The sequence below is a fragment of the Sceloporus undulatus genome, chromosome 1, assembly GCF_019175285.1.
Source record: "Sceloporus undulatus isolate JIND9_A2432 ecotype Alabama chromosome 1, SceUnd_v1.1, whole genome shotgun sequence".
Taxonomy (NCBI): domain Eukaryota; kingdom Metazoa; phylum Chordata; class Lepidosauria; order Squamata; family Phrynosomatidae; genus Sceloporus; species Sceloporus undulatus.
The window spans coordinates 65754386-65768486 of NC_056522.1; the positions used below are offsets into that span (position 1 = coordinate 65754386).

General features: G+C 43.5%; 1 protein-coding gene across 1 annotated transcript in view; it reads right to left on the reverse strand.

Moving 5' to 3' along the window:
* Window positions 1–378: 378 nt before the first annotated feature.
* The window catches only part of CHRM3 (cholinergic receptor muscarinic 3), a 397697-nt gene continuing 383974 nt past the window's right edge, over window positions 379–14101 (reverse strand). The window contains 2 exon segments of the mRNA XM_042445960.1: window positions 379–6626; window positions 6628–7270. Of these exon segments, the coding sequence (XP_042301894.1) occupies window positions 5451–6626; window positions 6628–7251 (1800 nt within the window). The 5' untranslated portion in view covers window positions 7252–7270 and the 3' untranslated portion in view covers window positions 379–5450.

The window sequence follows — 14101 nt, forward strand, 5'->3', positions numbered from 1 at the left end:
CTGCTCTTGAAGGGAGATATCATCCAGAGATCAGTGTGGGTTTTGTGGAGCTGCACTGGTTGTTGTTTTGTTGGAACAGCACTGCCCCAGCACAGTCACTTCCACTATCAGTTAAAAGAATACAAGGAAGGCCAAGCCATTGCAGAGATATCCTTTATTGCTTCTAAACTGTGGGCCCGAACAGACAGGCCAAAATAAAGCTGCTTCAGGTCACTTTGGAGGTATGCTGTTTAAATGACATACGCATCTTAAGAGGCCAGAAGCTGCACCAAAGCTGCACTCCCCTACTTAGGACTGGAGCGTGGCTTTGGTGCGGCTTCCAGCTTCTTAGGACACATGCATCATTTAAACAGCATACCTCCAAAGTGACCTGAAGCAGCTTTATTTTGGCCTATCTGTTCAGGTCCTGTATTAACATCAGGATGCAGCTCACAAATTACTCTGAGTCACTACAGGGTTGTTGTTTTTATTTTTGAGCCACATCATGTTGATAAGGCACGCTTGGAACTAGATGCCTGATGGGGACTATGGAGACTGGGTCCTCCTTGAAGAGAAAGTACTGTACTAATGAAACTGAGCCTACTTGTACCATCCATGGATGGGGCTGTCTGCTTCCTGCATGTACATGCATGTTTGTGCACACACACACACACACACACACACACTAAAAAAATAAATAAAACCAACCACAATCCTTTCTTTAGAATTGCACTTTTCCATCCACAAGCCTTTGAACATTTTATAGTTACAGGACACTTATAAATGACATTTGCAAATATCATCACACATCAAACATCAGATTTCTTTATTTTTCTCTTAAAACAATCCCCTCATATTTGTCCCTTTTCTGTAAACAGTGGTGACAAGTTCCTTTTGGAGAAAAAATGCTATATTTTGATTTTAAAAAATACTCTGCCATCATCAAATCAACAATAGGCAAAACAGTCTCCTCACATGTATTAGAGGAAGATGTATTTACTGCAAATAGTAAAAGATAATAATATGGCAATATATATTTAAATATCTATATCTATATCTATATATAGATAAATGTTCAGACATTAATTGTAAGGTGAACTTGAGTAATGAAGTGTCTTTCAGTTCTTAAGAATTAACTTTCTGGTTTGCAATGTACAAGTCAGAATACCATGTGGATCCTTAATATTCTTGCTCACCAATTCCATTCTTTTCTCTCTTTTTTGGACTTACAGCCCAGAAGGCAAAACGAGGAAGGCTGTCCTCTCACTCATTAGCTGTTTGTTCACTTATTTAAAAAACGGAAAACAAATCTGTGGTGCTAATGGCCCATGGAACTTTTTCTTGCCTTGTGTGTGCTTCTTTTTCTGAGGTTTGTCATTAGGTGCTTTAAACCACAACCCAGCTCTATGTGGATAAAAATCATGTCTTTCTTTTTTGTGACTGGCCCAGCTGCACATAAGTTAGGCAAGCCTATAGTACAGGAAATATTTAAGAAACAATTGGTAGCATACAATTCCACAGAGTTTAAGGTAGGGATATAATTATTTCCTTATTTTATTTTTGCACATGCAACTGAAAATTAGCAGTTATTTCTCCCCGCTGAACAAAATGATGGAAGCCTAGGATCAGTTTATTATATATTATGCTTGCACTTTGGGATTTTTTTTTGGCAGGGAGGAAGAAAACATTTGCAGAAAGATTTTTTTCTTCTTGTTCATAAATATTCTTCTGTACAACCCATTTTTTAGTAAAATACTTTTTTTTGGTGCACATGTGTTTGTTTTTTGGCAGAGAAAGCAATGATTTTGGCACAAAACCCACCAAAAATTCCAGCAGAAGCAATACAAACGCCCTCTCCAACTTACTGGTCTTTTCATTTTTGCTAAAGGATGAAAAACCTTGCAGTGGCTGGATGAAACCTTTTTTCATCAGAGGAGAAAATATGACTTTTCTTTACATCCCTAGTTTAAACATACCTTGGAACCCCCCCCCCCCCCCAATACTTTTGTGCTCTTAATCTCTCTGTCCCTAAACAGCTTTTTTTTAAAAGTAGCTTTTTGGTCTTGCTATACACATTTGTGTTCATTATATAAATGGATGCTTTAGATGTACCTTGAATATTTTAGCTTCCTAAAAGCCTTAGCTTATTGGTGAAGCCAAGGAAACAAAATTCAGAAAATGGATCTGATTATCATTTTGTGTTGCCTGAATTTTTTGAAATGAAAATTTGACATTCATTCCATTCATAGGATGATCTCCATTTCATACAGTGGGAATTCGCCATCTGAAGGCTTGCCATCTTCAGATTTGAGCATCCACAGATGGCAAGCCCCATTGTCCCAAATGGCAGCTGTGCACTTGTCATGCCACCATTAGGGACAATGGAACTTGAGGTTCTGCATTTTTATATCTGTGTGGCAGTCTGTAATGGATCCTCCACAGATACAAAGGCCCAACTGTATTTATAAATGTATGTATGGTGTCAATTTCTGTCCCACATTTCTACACAACAGTATCTAAGGCACTGTGGCCTGGTTTTTGGGTCAACATGCCCCTGCACTTAATGCCAGAAGATTTAAGAACTTGGCTGTTGGTGGGGAAAACATTTTGTTCCCTCTTTTCTTTCAGGTCTTGTCCTACCATTATTAATGAGACAGATCCCTTAGGCTGCAGATGCACAAGGACAAGAATATTAGCAGGATGATAGGGAGCAGAAATGCATGTGCCATGCAACCTGCCCTGAAGCCCCTGTGCAAAACAGCTGGCTTCAGGTGTGGCTACTGGTTTAATCAGTGTTTGCATGTGAAATGGGAATGGGGATGTCATTGTGTCCTCTGCCTCAGCTAGCAAAAATAAATTGGGTTGGCCCTGCTCTTTTCAAGTTTCTATTGTTAGTGTCTTCTTTAATCTTTAATGTCTTTTGCATTCACAAGGTGTGACAGGCCATTTTTTTTAAAAAAAATCAATACAATGTAGCTGCTTTTCTATGGTAGGGAATGCTGTGGTTGTTGAAATTGTGTGTTGTGGGGCCCTTAAGGAGATAAGAGCTCAGCCAGAAAGAAAAAGAAAAAAAAGATGGAACAACTGTAACTCATTTCCTCAACAGTTATTTTCTGCCATACCTGGTAGAGTCATCTATCCCTTCCTAGCTCTAGCCCTGTAATTTGTAGATCTTGGACATGGCCTCTCCTCTTCAAATACTGGGGGACACTGAAGTTGCCCATCTGAAATCTTTTATTTGTAGACCAATGCAAACTACTAGAACTGGCAATGTGCAGACCTGAAAGCTGTGTTCCTTCCTCAAGAACACCTTCGAAATTTGCTTTTAGAGGACATTACAATTGAAGACCAAAGAGCAATATTTAACAACATTTAAATAAAACAGTTTGGTGGCATGTGTGTATAAATATATCTTCATATTAACACAAAATGAAATAGCTCAGAAACACAGACACTATTTAATATACGTACTTCCACTGTTGTCAAAGTCATCTGTAAACACCATCTCACACTGAATACAAAAGCAGCTTTTATACCAGTTATGTGTTCACAACACTGATTCCCCCTTTCTGATAAAGGAAGTTGCTTTTTTATTTATTTATTTTTTATTGTTGTCAGATCTGAGTGTCAGGTCAAAAAGACAAAGAGACAGGGGAAATGTCCCCTCAAAAGCTTGGTCAGTTGAAAGTATAATATACAAAATTACTTTTCAAAATGTAAATAAATCTAATCTGAAACAATGCTTTAAAGTACAGTCCTTTCCTCAGGGAAGTCGTGACTTTTATAAAGTACAGTATAAGCACAACCCACTGCTAGCATCTCCTGTGCAGCCATCACAGAGTGAACAGGAGTTGCATAAGAGCTCGGTGAGTTGTCTCCAACATCTCAGGTACTGGCTGCATTATAAATACCAGGAATCACTGCTTACATATCAACTATAAATATTAAAGCCCTTTTTTGTCTTTCTGAGAAGGTGCTTAGCTATTTGGAATAGCAAACAACTTACATTAATTGGGGACATTGCACTGCACAGTTCTGAAGTGTCCACTACCAGTTGTAACAACAAGAACAGCAATAACAACAAGAAGAATAACAGAAGCTTTCAGAATTGGCAAGCATTTTGGAAAGTGCCTGGTCATTTCTTTAAAAAAATACATAATTTCCCCCCATGTTTAAAAATGCTTTCTAAATGTGCAGAAAATAGATACAGACACTGGTTCTGAGAATCTCTTGGTGCAGTCTGGCTGTGTGCCTGCCAACTGGAGAGAACCAATGTGCTTATTCCACAGATCCTTTGTCCTTGCACACCCTTGAACAAACATATACCTGACTTCTTGCTGGTGCAGACCTTAGACCTACGGCTGGATCCCTTTCACTTACCCAAACCAGCAGAATGAGTGGGATTCCCAGATTTGCTCCAACTTCAAAAAGCACAGAGACTTCCAGGACTACAGTGGGCACTATTACCCCATTGTATTTGTCCAATCCAAATATGAGAACTAGGCTGAAAATCTATCTGACATTCAGATTTAATGCATAACAGCCTGTAGAGAATGCAGCCTTTACCATACCAAGCTATCTCTTATATTAAATACTAATACACATACAGTCATCTGCATGTGGACTGACATCAGCATTTAATAGACTGTGAGCTGTTCAAGATACATCCCTGTATAAACCATACATAACACCCAATTCCAATGGGGAAAAAAGGTAATAGTATGTGCCTTATTAAATTATTTGTTACTGTTGTATATATTTATTGTGTGATTTTGCCATTTTTTAGAAGAAGGCAAAATGTCAGAATAAATAATATATAAATAAGAGCTGAATGGTTGTTTTTTTTTTTCAGATGCCTTAGGCTGCCCGTATCTTACAGTCACAATAAGAACAGACATACTCTTTCCTGGAAAACAGATGACACATTCTGAGTGCATCAGGTGTTCTTCTTTCAAAGGCTCTTAACAACAGGAACCAAAGAACTGACATTGCACCCAAAAGAGGAGAAGATGGGAAGCTCTAAGACATTTGGAGCAACTATACAGTGTTTAGAATTTGTGCACACTCATTTTTTAACAGATTTGCCCAATTTCTAGTTAGTGCTGGAGCCTATTGGACTCCTTGAGAAACTGTTGGTAAGGGGCTAGCTATAAGTGCTCACCTGAGAACCCCAAACAGATTTATGACTGGAGAACTGGAGAATTATGTGGATCGCTAACAGCTTTCATATGCAGATTCTTGGACTTTTGTAGGAAAACCTGTAGATCTCTGATTGTTCTTTGTAATCATTTTGTTTTTGGTTAATTTGGCTTAAAGTGTTACATTAAACACAAAATATTAAAAGGATAAATAATAGACCCGGATGCTCCTTTCACTTCTTGAAGATGAAATATTTGCAGTCAGCTCCAGTAACCACCCTCCCATTTTTGCAATCCCTTTAATGTTTATTTCCATTGTGTAAAAATGCTACTCTAGGAAGCATCTCGGGGAATCCGCTTATGAAAAATGACTGACTGTCTCTGCTGATACTGTTGTTTACGTCTTTTACGTTTGTCACACTGACACAGCAGTAACATCTTGAAAGTGGTTCTGAATGTTTTATTACACAGTGCATAGCACATAGGGTTCACTGTGCTATTGATGTAGCAAAGCCAGTACCCCAGGTTCCAAAATGTTTTGGGGATACATTGATCACAAAAGGTGTTTACCAGGACCATGATATTGTATGGGGTCCAAGTGATAATGAAGGCAAATAAAATGGCACTGAGTGTCTGTGCAGCTTTCTTCTCTTTGATGAGTGACATTCGTTTCCGCTTGGTGATCTGACTTCTTGTCTTCAAGGCAAACTTCTTGGCCAGGGTAGCTTCCTTGAATGACAAAGGCAGAGCAGCAGTTGGCCTGGAGCCTCTTGAAATGCCATCAGAAGCCTTTCCTGTGTGTACTGCTGATCCTGGTTGAACTGGAAGCCTGGGAAAACATTTCTGTAAGCTTCCATCCTCAATATTTTTTTGTGGATGAAGCCTTTTAGGCTGCCTCTCATTTGACTCTGCATCTAGTTTCTGCAGTTCATCCTCTGATCCAGGCAGGTCTTCTGATGAGGGTAGTTTTGTAGAGTTGATGATAGTATTGTGCCCTGGAAGTTTCAGTACAATGGAGTAGATGGCTCTGGTCTCAGAGGCAATGTCATCTTCATCAGAAGAGGCTGAGTTTTCAAGAGACGCATTGCCATCATTGTTGTTCCAGCTGTCACTGCTGCTATGTTCCTGATCAACCTGATCTGAGCTTGGTTTCCAGCTTTTTGATATCATCCAGAAATGGCAGCCTCCATATTTTTTCCTGTTGGAGCGTTTTGTATTCTGTTGCTGCAGCTCATAGCTGCTACAGCTTCTAGAACTGCCTGTCTGGTTGACAAAGCGTGCAACCTCAGCTTCGCTGCCCGAGGCCTGGAGTCCTGCTAACTCTTTGGTACGCTTCTCTGTCTCCTTATATATCCTCCAATACAAAATACTCATAATGGTCACTGGCAAATAAAAGGCAGCAATGGCAGTGCCAAAAGTGATGATGGGTTCAGTTAGGAACTGGATGTAACATTCACCTTCATTGACAGTTCGCTCTCCAACAAAATACTGCCAGAACAGAATAGCGGGGGGCCCAAAGGATAAATGAGATGACCCAAGCTAAGCCAATCATCACCCCAGCCCTTCTGGTTGTTCGTTTAGCTCTGTAAGTAAGGGGCCTAGTAATAGAAAAATATCTGTCAAAACTTATGACCAGTAGATTCATGACAGAGGCATTGCTGGCAACATAGTCAATGGAGAGCCACAAGTCACAGGCCAAATTTCCCAAAGCCCAGCGGTTCATGATTATATAAGTGGTAAAAAGGTTCATTGATATAATACCAATGATCAGATCTGCACAGGCAAGGCTTAGCAAAAAGTAATTGTTAACAGTTTTCAGCTGCTTGTTGACTTTAAATGCCACAATCACTAGAATGTTTCCTATGATGGTGACAAGGGCTATGATGCCAGTGAGGAAAGCAATTAAGACAACTTGCCAGACGGAGTGTCCGCCCAGAGGATCAGGAGGAATTTGTGATACATTGGTCATGTCCTTGGGAATGAAGGAGAAATTCTCATTTGTCTGAGAGAGGCCATGGCTGCTAGTGAATGTTGGTGCATCACTCAGAAACCTTACTCCTTGGGAGTCTTGATTCCAGAAGGAGCTCACATTTGAATCTAAGAAGGAGACTGTAGCGTTGCTAGTTGGGACCATTGTGACGTTCTGACATATTCTACAAGGGAACAGGGAAGGAAGAGAAAAAGGGGAAAAAGTGAATTAAGACTTGCTGTTTCCTGCTACCACCTGATCAATTAACATTAGCTTAGTTTCTGTAGAGATCAGGCTAAGTCTCAAATAGAGTAGACCCACTGAAATCATTGGGGCTTGCATAGTGATGACTAAGAGACCCCATTCAGTTCCATGATTCTACTTTAATAAAGATTAACATTGATTTTAGTCTTTAAGTTAATTTAAGACAGTTAAATAAGTAACACTATCAGAAGACAAAATTTAAAACATTTGTAAATTGACAATGAATTTACAGAATTGACCAGTGTACTTGTATATTTGGAACCTCTGATACATTCATAACCTATATAAAGAGAGATATGGAGTAACTTAATTTCACTGCAGTAATTTAAAACTTCAGCCACACATTTACCAACAGGCATCTAAAATAAACTGGAAGGCAGTTCTAGGTAGGTAAGAGGTATGAATGTTTTTCAATGTCTTACTTGCTGTAATGCTAGAAAATTGAAGTCTGAAGGAAAATTTTAAGGAGGGTGTCATAATTCTTGTTGAGCAAAGACAATACTCTCATTGCACCCTGCCTTATATCAACATCCTTGTAACTTCATTAAAACCCTTTGCCTGGTTGTTTTGTTTCATAATGCATGTAAATACTTTGCAAAAATCTGAAAGTCTAAAAGAGACTAGTTCTTGGTAAACAAAATGAAACCCAACTCCCATGTATATATTCATACATTTTCAAGGGCAGCTACATGGAAACAAACTATGGCCAGCAAGGGGAAGCAGATGTGATTTATAGAAATATATAGAAATTCTAGGATGAGGATGAATGAAGGAAAGACCAACTGTGATTGAAGCTGTCAAACGAAGGGTGGGATTGGCATCTATACATGGAAAGGAAAAGAAGCATCTCTGTCCTGGTGCAGATACAGAAAGGAGAACCCACAAATATATTAGCACTATGTTCTGAACAAATCTTGCCAAGAAAACCCTTTCCTAGGCTTGCCTTGTCTGAAACAACCTGAAGGCACAGAGCAACAACAAAAATTAAACATACCTTAATATATTTATACTAACTCACCTAAGCGAATATTAATCTTGGCTTCTGTGATACTAAAAACATTTTTGTATTCCCACAATTGAATTTTAGTGGCTCGGGATGTCTGGATAGAGGTATTTCTTGAGGCACATTTGAGGGTCATATTACTGCAGAATTTGGGGACTACCAGTCAAGATGATGCTGTCAAAATGTTTTGTAATGGATGTTGTGCCTTAGACAATGATTGATTGATTAATTGATTAAGGCATAGCTCCCATTTCATCTATATACCTTGGTTTTTTTTTTTTTTTTTTTTGGCTTTTCCCATAAAGCTGGAATCTTTTCAAAAGAAACCCAAAGAAGAAGAAAAAAACTGATAACTACAGAGTAAGTATTCACAATTGGATCTCCCTCTACAGCCAAGATAATCAGCAAGCTTATATTTCTGCTTTGTCCAATCATTATCTAGATGACATACTTTAAATTTTGTAGGATTTAATACTCAGAACTACAGAAAGTGTTATACATTGCAATACTTACTCCCTATTGTGTTAAAATTTTGCAAGATAATATTCACTAATTTTCTCTTTATTCCAAAACATTGCTTTGGAATAGATGAGAAACTGTCAGACTGATTTCATCATTTCAATTAAAAATATATTTACTATCATGTTTCAAATATATTTACTTCTTTGTTTGTCTAATGTGATTCTTTCCCGCTCACTCACCTACTAAGAATGACTGAGCATATTTGATCTGAAAATGGGTTTACTGTACATGCTAGGAAATAGTAAAACTTTTCATTACATTAAGGATGTTTTCATTAGATTAAGGATGTTTTAAGAATGTTAAAATATGGTGCTAAGCAGCTACAGAGAAGGAAAGCAGTTCAGATTTGAGAGCAGCCAGCTCCACCATAGAAACAGAGAGCTTGCCTAGCCACCATCTCGTAACCTAACTTTTTTCTACTTTCTAGCAGCCCTCAATATACAACTGAAAACCAGCAAATATGATTTTGGAAGAATTTTGACACAAGACAATGTCTATGTTGCAAAACAGCAGCCAGATAGAACTCATGAGTATCATGCCTCTCTCCCAATCTTTGGTTGTGAGGGTGCATCCATGTTTCAGTCCCACACAACACCAAAGCCAGGTGGAAGAAAGATTAATTCTTCTGTACCAAAGTCCAACAGAATTTTGGCTTCTATCCCATCTCCATGGCAGATTGCCTTAAAAAAAATCTGCAGGACACTATCACCAGAATCCTATTGTGGCCTTATGTCTTTATATGTGTTTGCAGGAATTAGAATCGCACGCTTGTGTAAAATCCACATCCAGTAGATGGCTTATGTTATGTTACTGTGTAGCAGATTCAGTGAAGTGTCTGATGTGCATAAGTGTGCAATGCAATGACACACCATGCAGTGGTGTGCATTGTGCACTGATAAACATCAGTCTTGGTGATCATCAGTCCCAATGTGTCCTGTTGCCACTCTTCTGTTATGCATCTTCACAATTTAGTAAAGGAGTTTCTTAGCACCTTACTATGTAGCTTGGTATATATAAAGATACATAATTGAACAGCTCATATGGCACTTTTGCAATTATCTATATTATATCATCTGGGTTTTTTTTAACTGCATCTGCATGCACACATACCCACATACCAGGTGTGTCAGTAAAGGTGTGTGGGGGGTGAAGACCACACCAGGTGACATTCTAAGGAGGGGTGACACCATTGCTTCCCAAACATCTGCCTTTTGCCAGAAAGCAGCTGTGGCATTCACCTGCATTCCTTTAAAACACTAAAGAGATGGTGTGAGTGGGGCAAGGCTCAGTGGGAGGAGAAAGGAGAGGTCCTAAGTTTTTTTAAAAATATATATATTATTTTTGAAATTTCTTTAAAAACATCAGCTCTTACCAGATTTTCACTTTAACCCCACGAATAATAATAATAATAATAAAATTTTATTTATACCCCGCCCTTCCAAATAGATCAGGGCGGCTTACAAATGCACCTTAGTGCAGCAAATACAATATAAAACAGGTTAAAAACAACATCATCTCTTCATAAAAACAATAAAAACCCCTTAGCCCAACCTCACGGCCACGAGTGAGGAGGGAGGCCCATAGGATGTTTAGTCGGGGAATGCCTGATTAAATAGGAAGGTTTTGAGTCCCTTCCTAAATTGGGCCAGGGTGGTGGATGAGCGGAGCTCTATGGGCAGCATGTTCCAAAGGGCTGGGGCAGCTGTGGAAAAGGATCTTCTGGCCGTAACGGCCAACCTTGCCCCAGGCACCTTCAGGAGTTGCTGCCCAGATGTTCTGAGGGTGCGAGGCGGAATGTACGGGGAGAGACGGTCCTTCAGGAATCCTGGGCCCAAGCCATTTAGGGCTTTATAGGTGATAACCAACGCCTTATATTGAGCTCGGAAGCGAATAGGCAGCCAATGGAGGTCTTTAAGCACCGGTGTTATATGGCTGGTCCTGGAAACGCCAGTGACCAGCCGTGCTGCCATATTCTGCACTACTTGCAGCTTCCGAGTGTGGTATAAGGGTTGCCCCATGTAGAGTGCGTTGCAGAAATCCAATCTCGAAGTTACCAGAGCGTGTACAACAGTTTCAAGGTCCCTCTGGGCCAGATATGGGCGCAGCTGGCGAATCAGCCGAAGCTGATAACAGGTACTCTTGACCGTCGCATTCACCTGAGCAGTCAGGTGAAGGGATGAGTCAAGAAGCACCCCCAGACTGCGCACGGAGTCCTTCACAGGGAGCGTGACCCCATTCAGGACAGGTGGAACCACCGCCATTCCTGGACCAGGGGGACCTATCACTAGTACCTCCGTTTTCTCTGGATTAAGTTTGAGTCGGTTTTCCCTCATCCAGCCCATTACTGACTCCAGACAGGCCACGAGAGGAGAGACGCCATCCCCAGTCACTGCATCAGTCGGAGACATAGAGAAAATAATTTGGGTGTCATCAGCGTACTGATAACCCCGCGCCCCATGTCTCCGGATGATCTCTCCCAGCGGTTTCATGTAAATGTTAAATAGCATGGGGGACAGAATGGCTCCTTGAGGGACCCCAGTTTTAAGGGCCCGCTCGCTGGAGCACACGTCCCCCAGCTGCACCATCTGAGACCTCCCGGAGAGGTAGGAACGGAACCACTGAAGCACAGTGCCCCCAATCCCCACCTCAGCCAGGCGTCCCAGAAGGATACCATGGTCTATGGTATCGAAAGCCGCTGAGATGTCCAAGAGCACCAACAGGGACACGCTTCCCCTGTCGATGCCCAGACGGAGATCATCGACCAAGGCGACCATGGCCGTCTCAACCCCGTAACCCGCCCGGAAGCCAGTTTGAAATGGGTCCAGATAATCCGTTTCATCCAAGACCGCCTGAAGCTGGATTGCAACCGCTCTCTCGATCACCTTCCCCAAGAATGGTAGCAGTGAAACAGGCCGATAATTATTATGTACCAGGGGGTCAAGGGAGGGCTTCTTTAGGATCGGTCTTACGATGGCCAATTTAAGATCCGATGGAAATCGCCCTTCCCTGAGAGAGGTGTTAATTATCCGGCGTAACAATGTCGTTACCACCGGTCCCCCCCTGGGCCGCTAACCACGAGGGGCAGGGATCAAGAGAGCAGGTCGTTTTCCGAACACTTCCGAGGATCTTGTCCACATCCTCGGTACTCACCAACTCAAACTGATCCAGTGTAACATAGTCCACGGAGGCTCTGGACACTCCTACCCTAGGTTCTGCATTAACGTCGGCGTTCAGACCTTCGCTTATGCGAGAAGTTTTATCCACAAAAAAGTCATTGAAAAGGTCACAGCAGGCCTTAGACGGTTCAAGGATCTGGTTCAGGGCAGGAGGGAGCTGAGTTAGCTCCCTGACCACCCTGAACAACTCTGCCGGACGTGACTCAGCGGACGCAATACGAGCACCATAGAACGAATTCTTTGTTGCTCGTATTGCCTCTCCATAGTCCTTCAACAGCCGGTCTAGGAGAGTCTTGTCGTCTAAGCGAAGGTCTTTCCGCCAACGGCACTCTAGTCGTCGCAGAACCCGCTTCCTCGCCCGGAGCTCTTCCGTATACCAAGGCTTACGATTGGAAGCGGGCCTGAGAGGACGCTTGGGAGCGATTCTGTGTATAGCCCCAGAGAGACCGGTATTCCAGATACCGGTAAGGGCATCAACAGAGTCGCCGTCATTTCCAACCGCGAGCCCCTCTAAGGCTTCTTGGAACCTCTCAGGTTCCATCAGCCTTCGAGGGTGGACCATCCTAACTGGTCCACCACCCCCGGGGGGGATCTGGGTAGAGGCCTTGATTTTCACCTCTACCAGGAAATGATCCGTCCATGGTAAGGGGGAAATATTAGCTATTTCCACCCACGGATTTTCCGCCTCCGAACAGAAGACCAAATCAAGTGTATTACCCGCGCAATGCGTGGGACCCTGTATCAGCTGGGACAGGCCCATGGCAGCCATGGTATCCATGAATTCCCGAGCCGCACCGGGTGGAACGTAGCTGGCCGTGAGGGAGATGTTGAAGTCGCCCAGGACAAGAAGCCTGGGCGTCTCCAACATCAGTTCAGCAACCAGCTGTGTCAGCTCGTTAAGGGAGTCCGCTAATGCACGGGGTGGCCGATACACCAGCAGAATCCCTAGACTGTCCCTAGCCTTTAGGGTCAGGTAAATACACTCAATGTAGGAGGTCTGTCGGATGTGGTTCCTGGTGAGGGACGCGGTGTTCCTATGTACCAAGGCCACACCCCCCCCCGCCCACCTAACCTGCGCTGGTCCTTCACCGAGTACCCAGCAGGCAGGGCCTGAGCCCACACAGCATCCCCTTCAGGCCCCAGCCAGGTCTCGGTAATGCAAGCCAGGTCACACTTCGAGTCCTCCAGGAGATCCTGGAGGATGTGGGCCTTGTTATTAACAGACCTGGCATTGCACAGGAGCAGCGACAGGGTTTGTGGCACGGTTGGAGAGACCCTCAGGTCCTTCAGGCTGGGAGGGGGACAGGAAGGCGCGATAGATATGATGCATCTATCCCGCCTTCCCCTGGAACGGAAGTCCCTTCTCCCACCGCCATACCTCCCCCTGCCCCACACTACCTCAATCGAAGCCCCGCCCTCCCCGATGTCATCCCTGGCCCCGGCATCCCCCGCATCCCTAATCTCCCCCCACCCCCCTATGGCAATTGATGGAGCAGAGGGCAGCCACTTCAGGCATCCTCATGCTCCTTGGGCAACCTAGCCTTCCCTCCCCCAACCGGAACTGCGCAGCTGCGCAGTTCCGCAACTGCGATGTTTCCCAGGTGTTATGGGGATATTCCCCAAGTCCAAGGGCGGCTCTCCCGGGGCGGTGCGCAGAAGCGCACCTCCGAAACCACCGAGAGAAGCCGCCCGGCAAAAGGGGGTGCAGTCCGGCGACGACGGCGTCAGCAGCAACGTCCGGAGCGAAGGCAGAAGGGGGCGTGTCGGGAGGGTCCGGCGGGCCGGCTTTTATCCCCGCCTCTCTCACTGGCGGGGCTCCTCCCAAGCTTCCCCCCAGATGGTCCTTAAAGGGCCTGTGCTCCGCTACTGGCCGCCAAACGCCAAAGCCAGGCTGTCCCAGGTGTTATGGGGATATTCCCCAAGTCCAAGGGCGGCTCTCCCGGGGCGGTGCGCAGAAGCGCACCTCCGAAACCACCGAGAGAAGCCGCCCGGCAAAAGGGGGTGCAGTCCGGCGACGACGGCGTCAGCAGCAACGTCCGGAGCGAAGGCA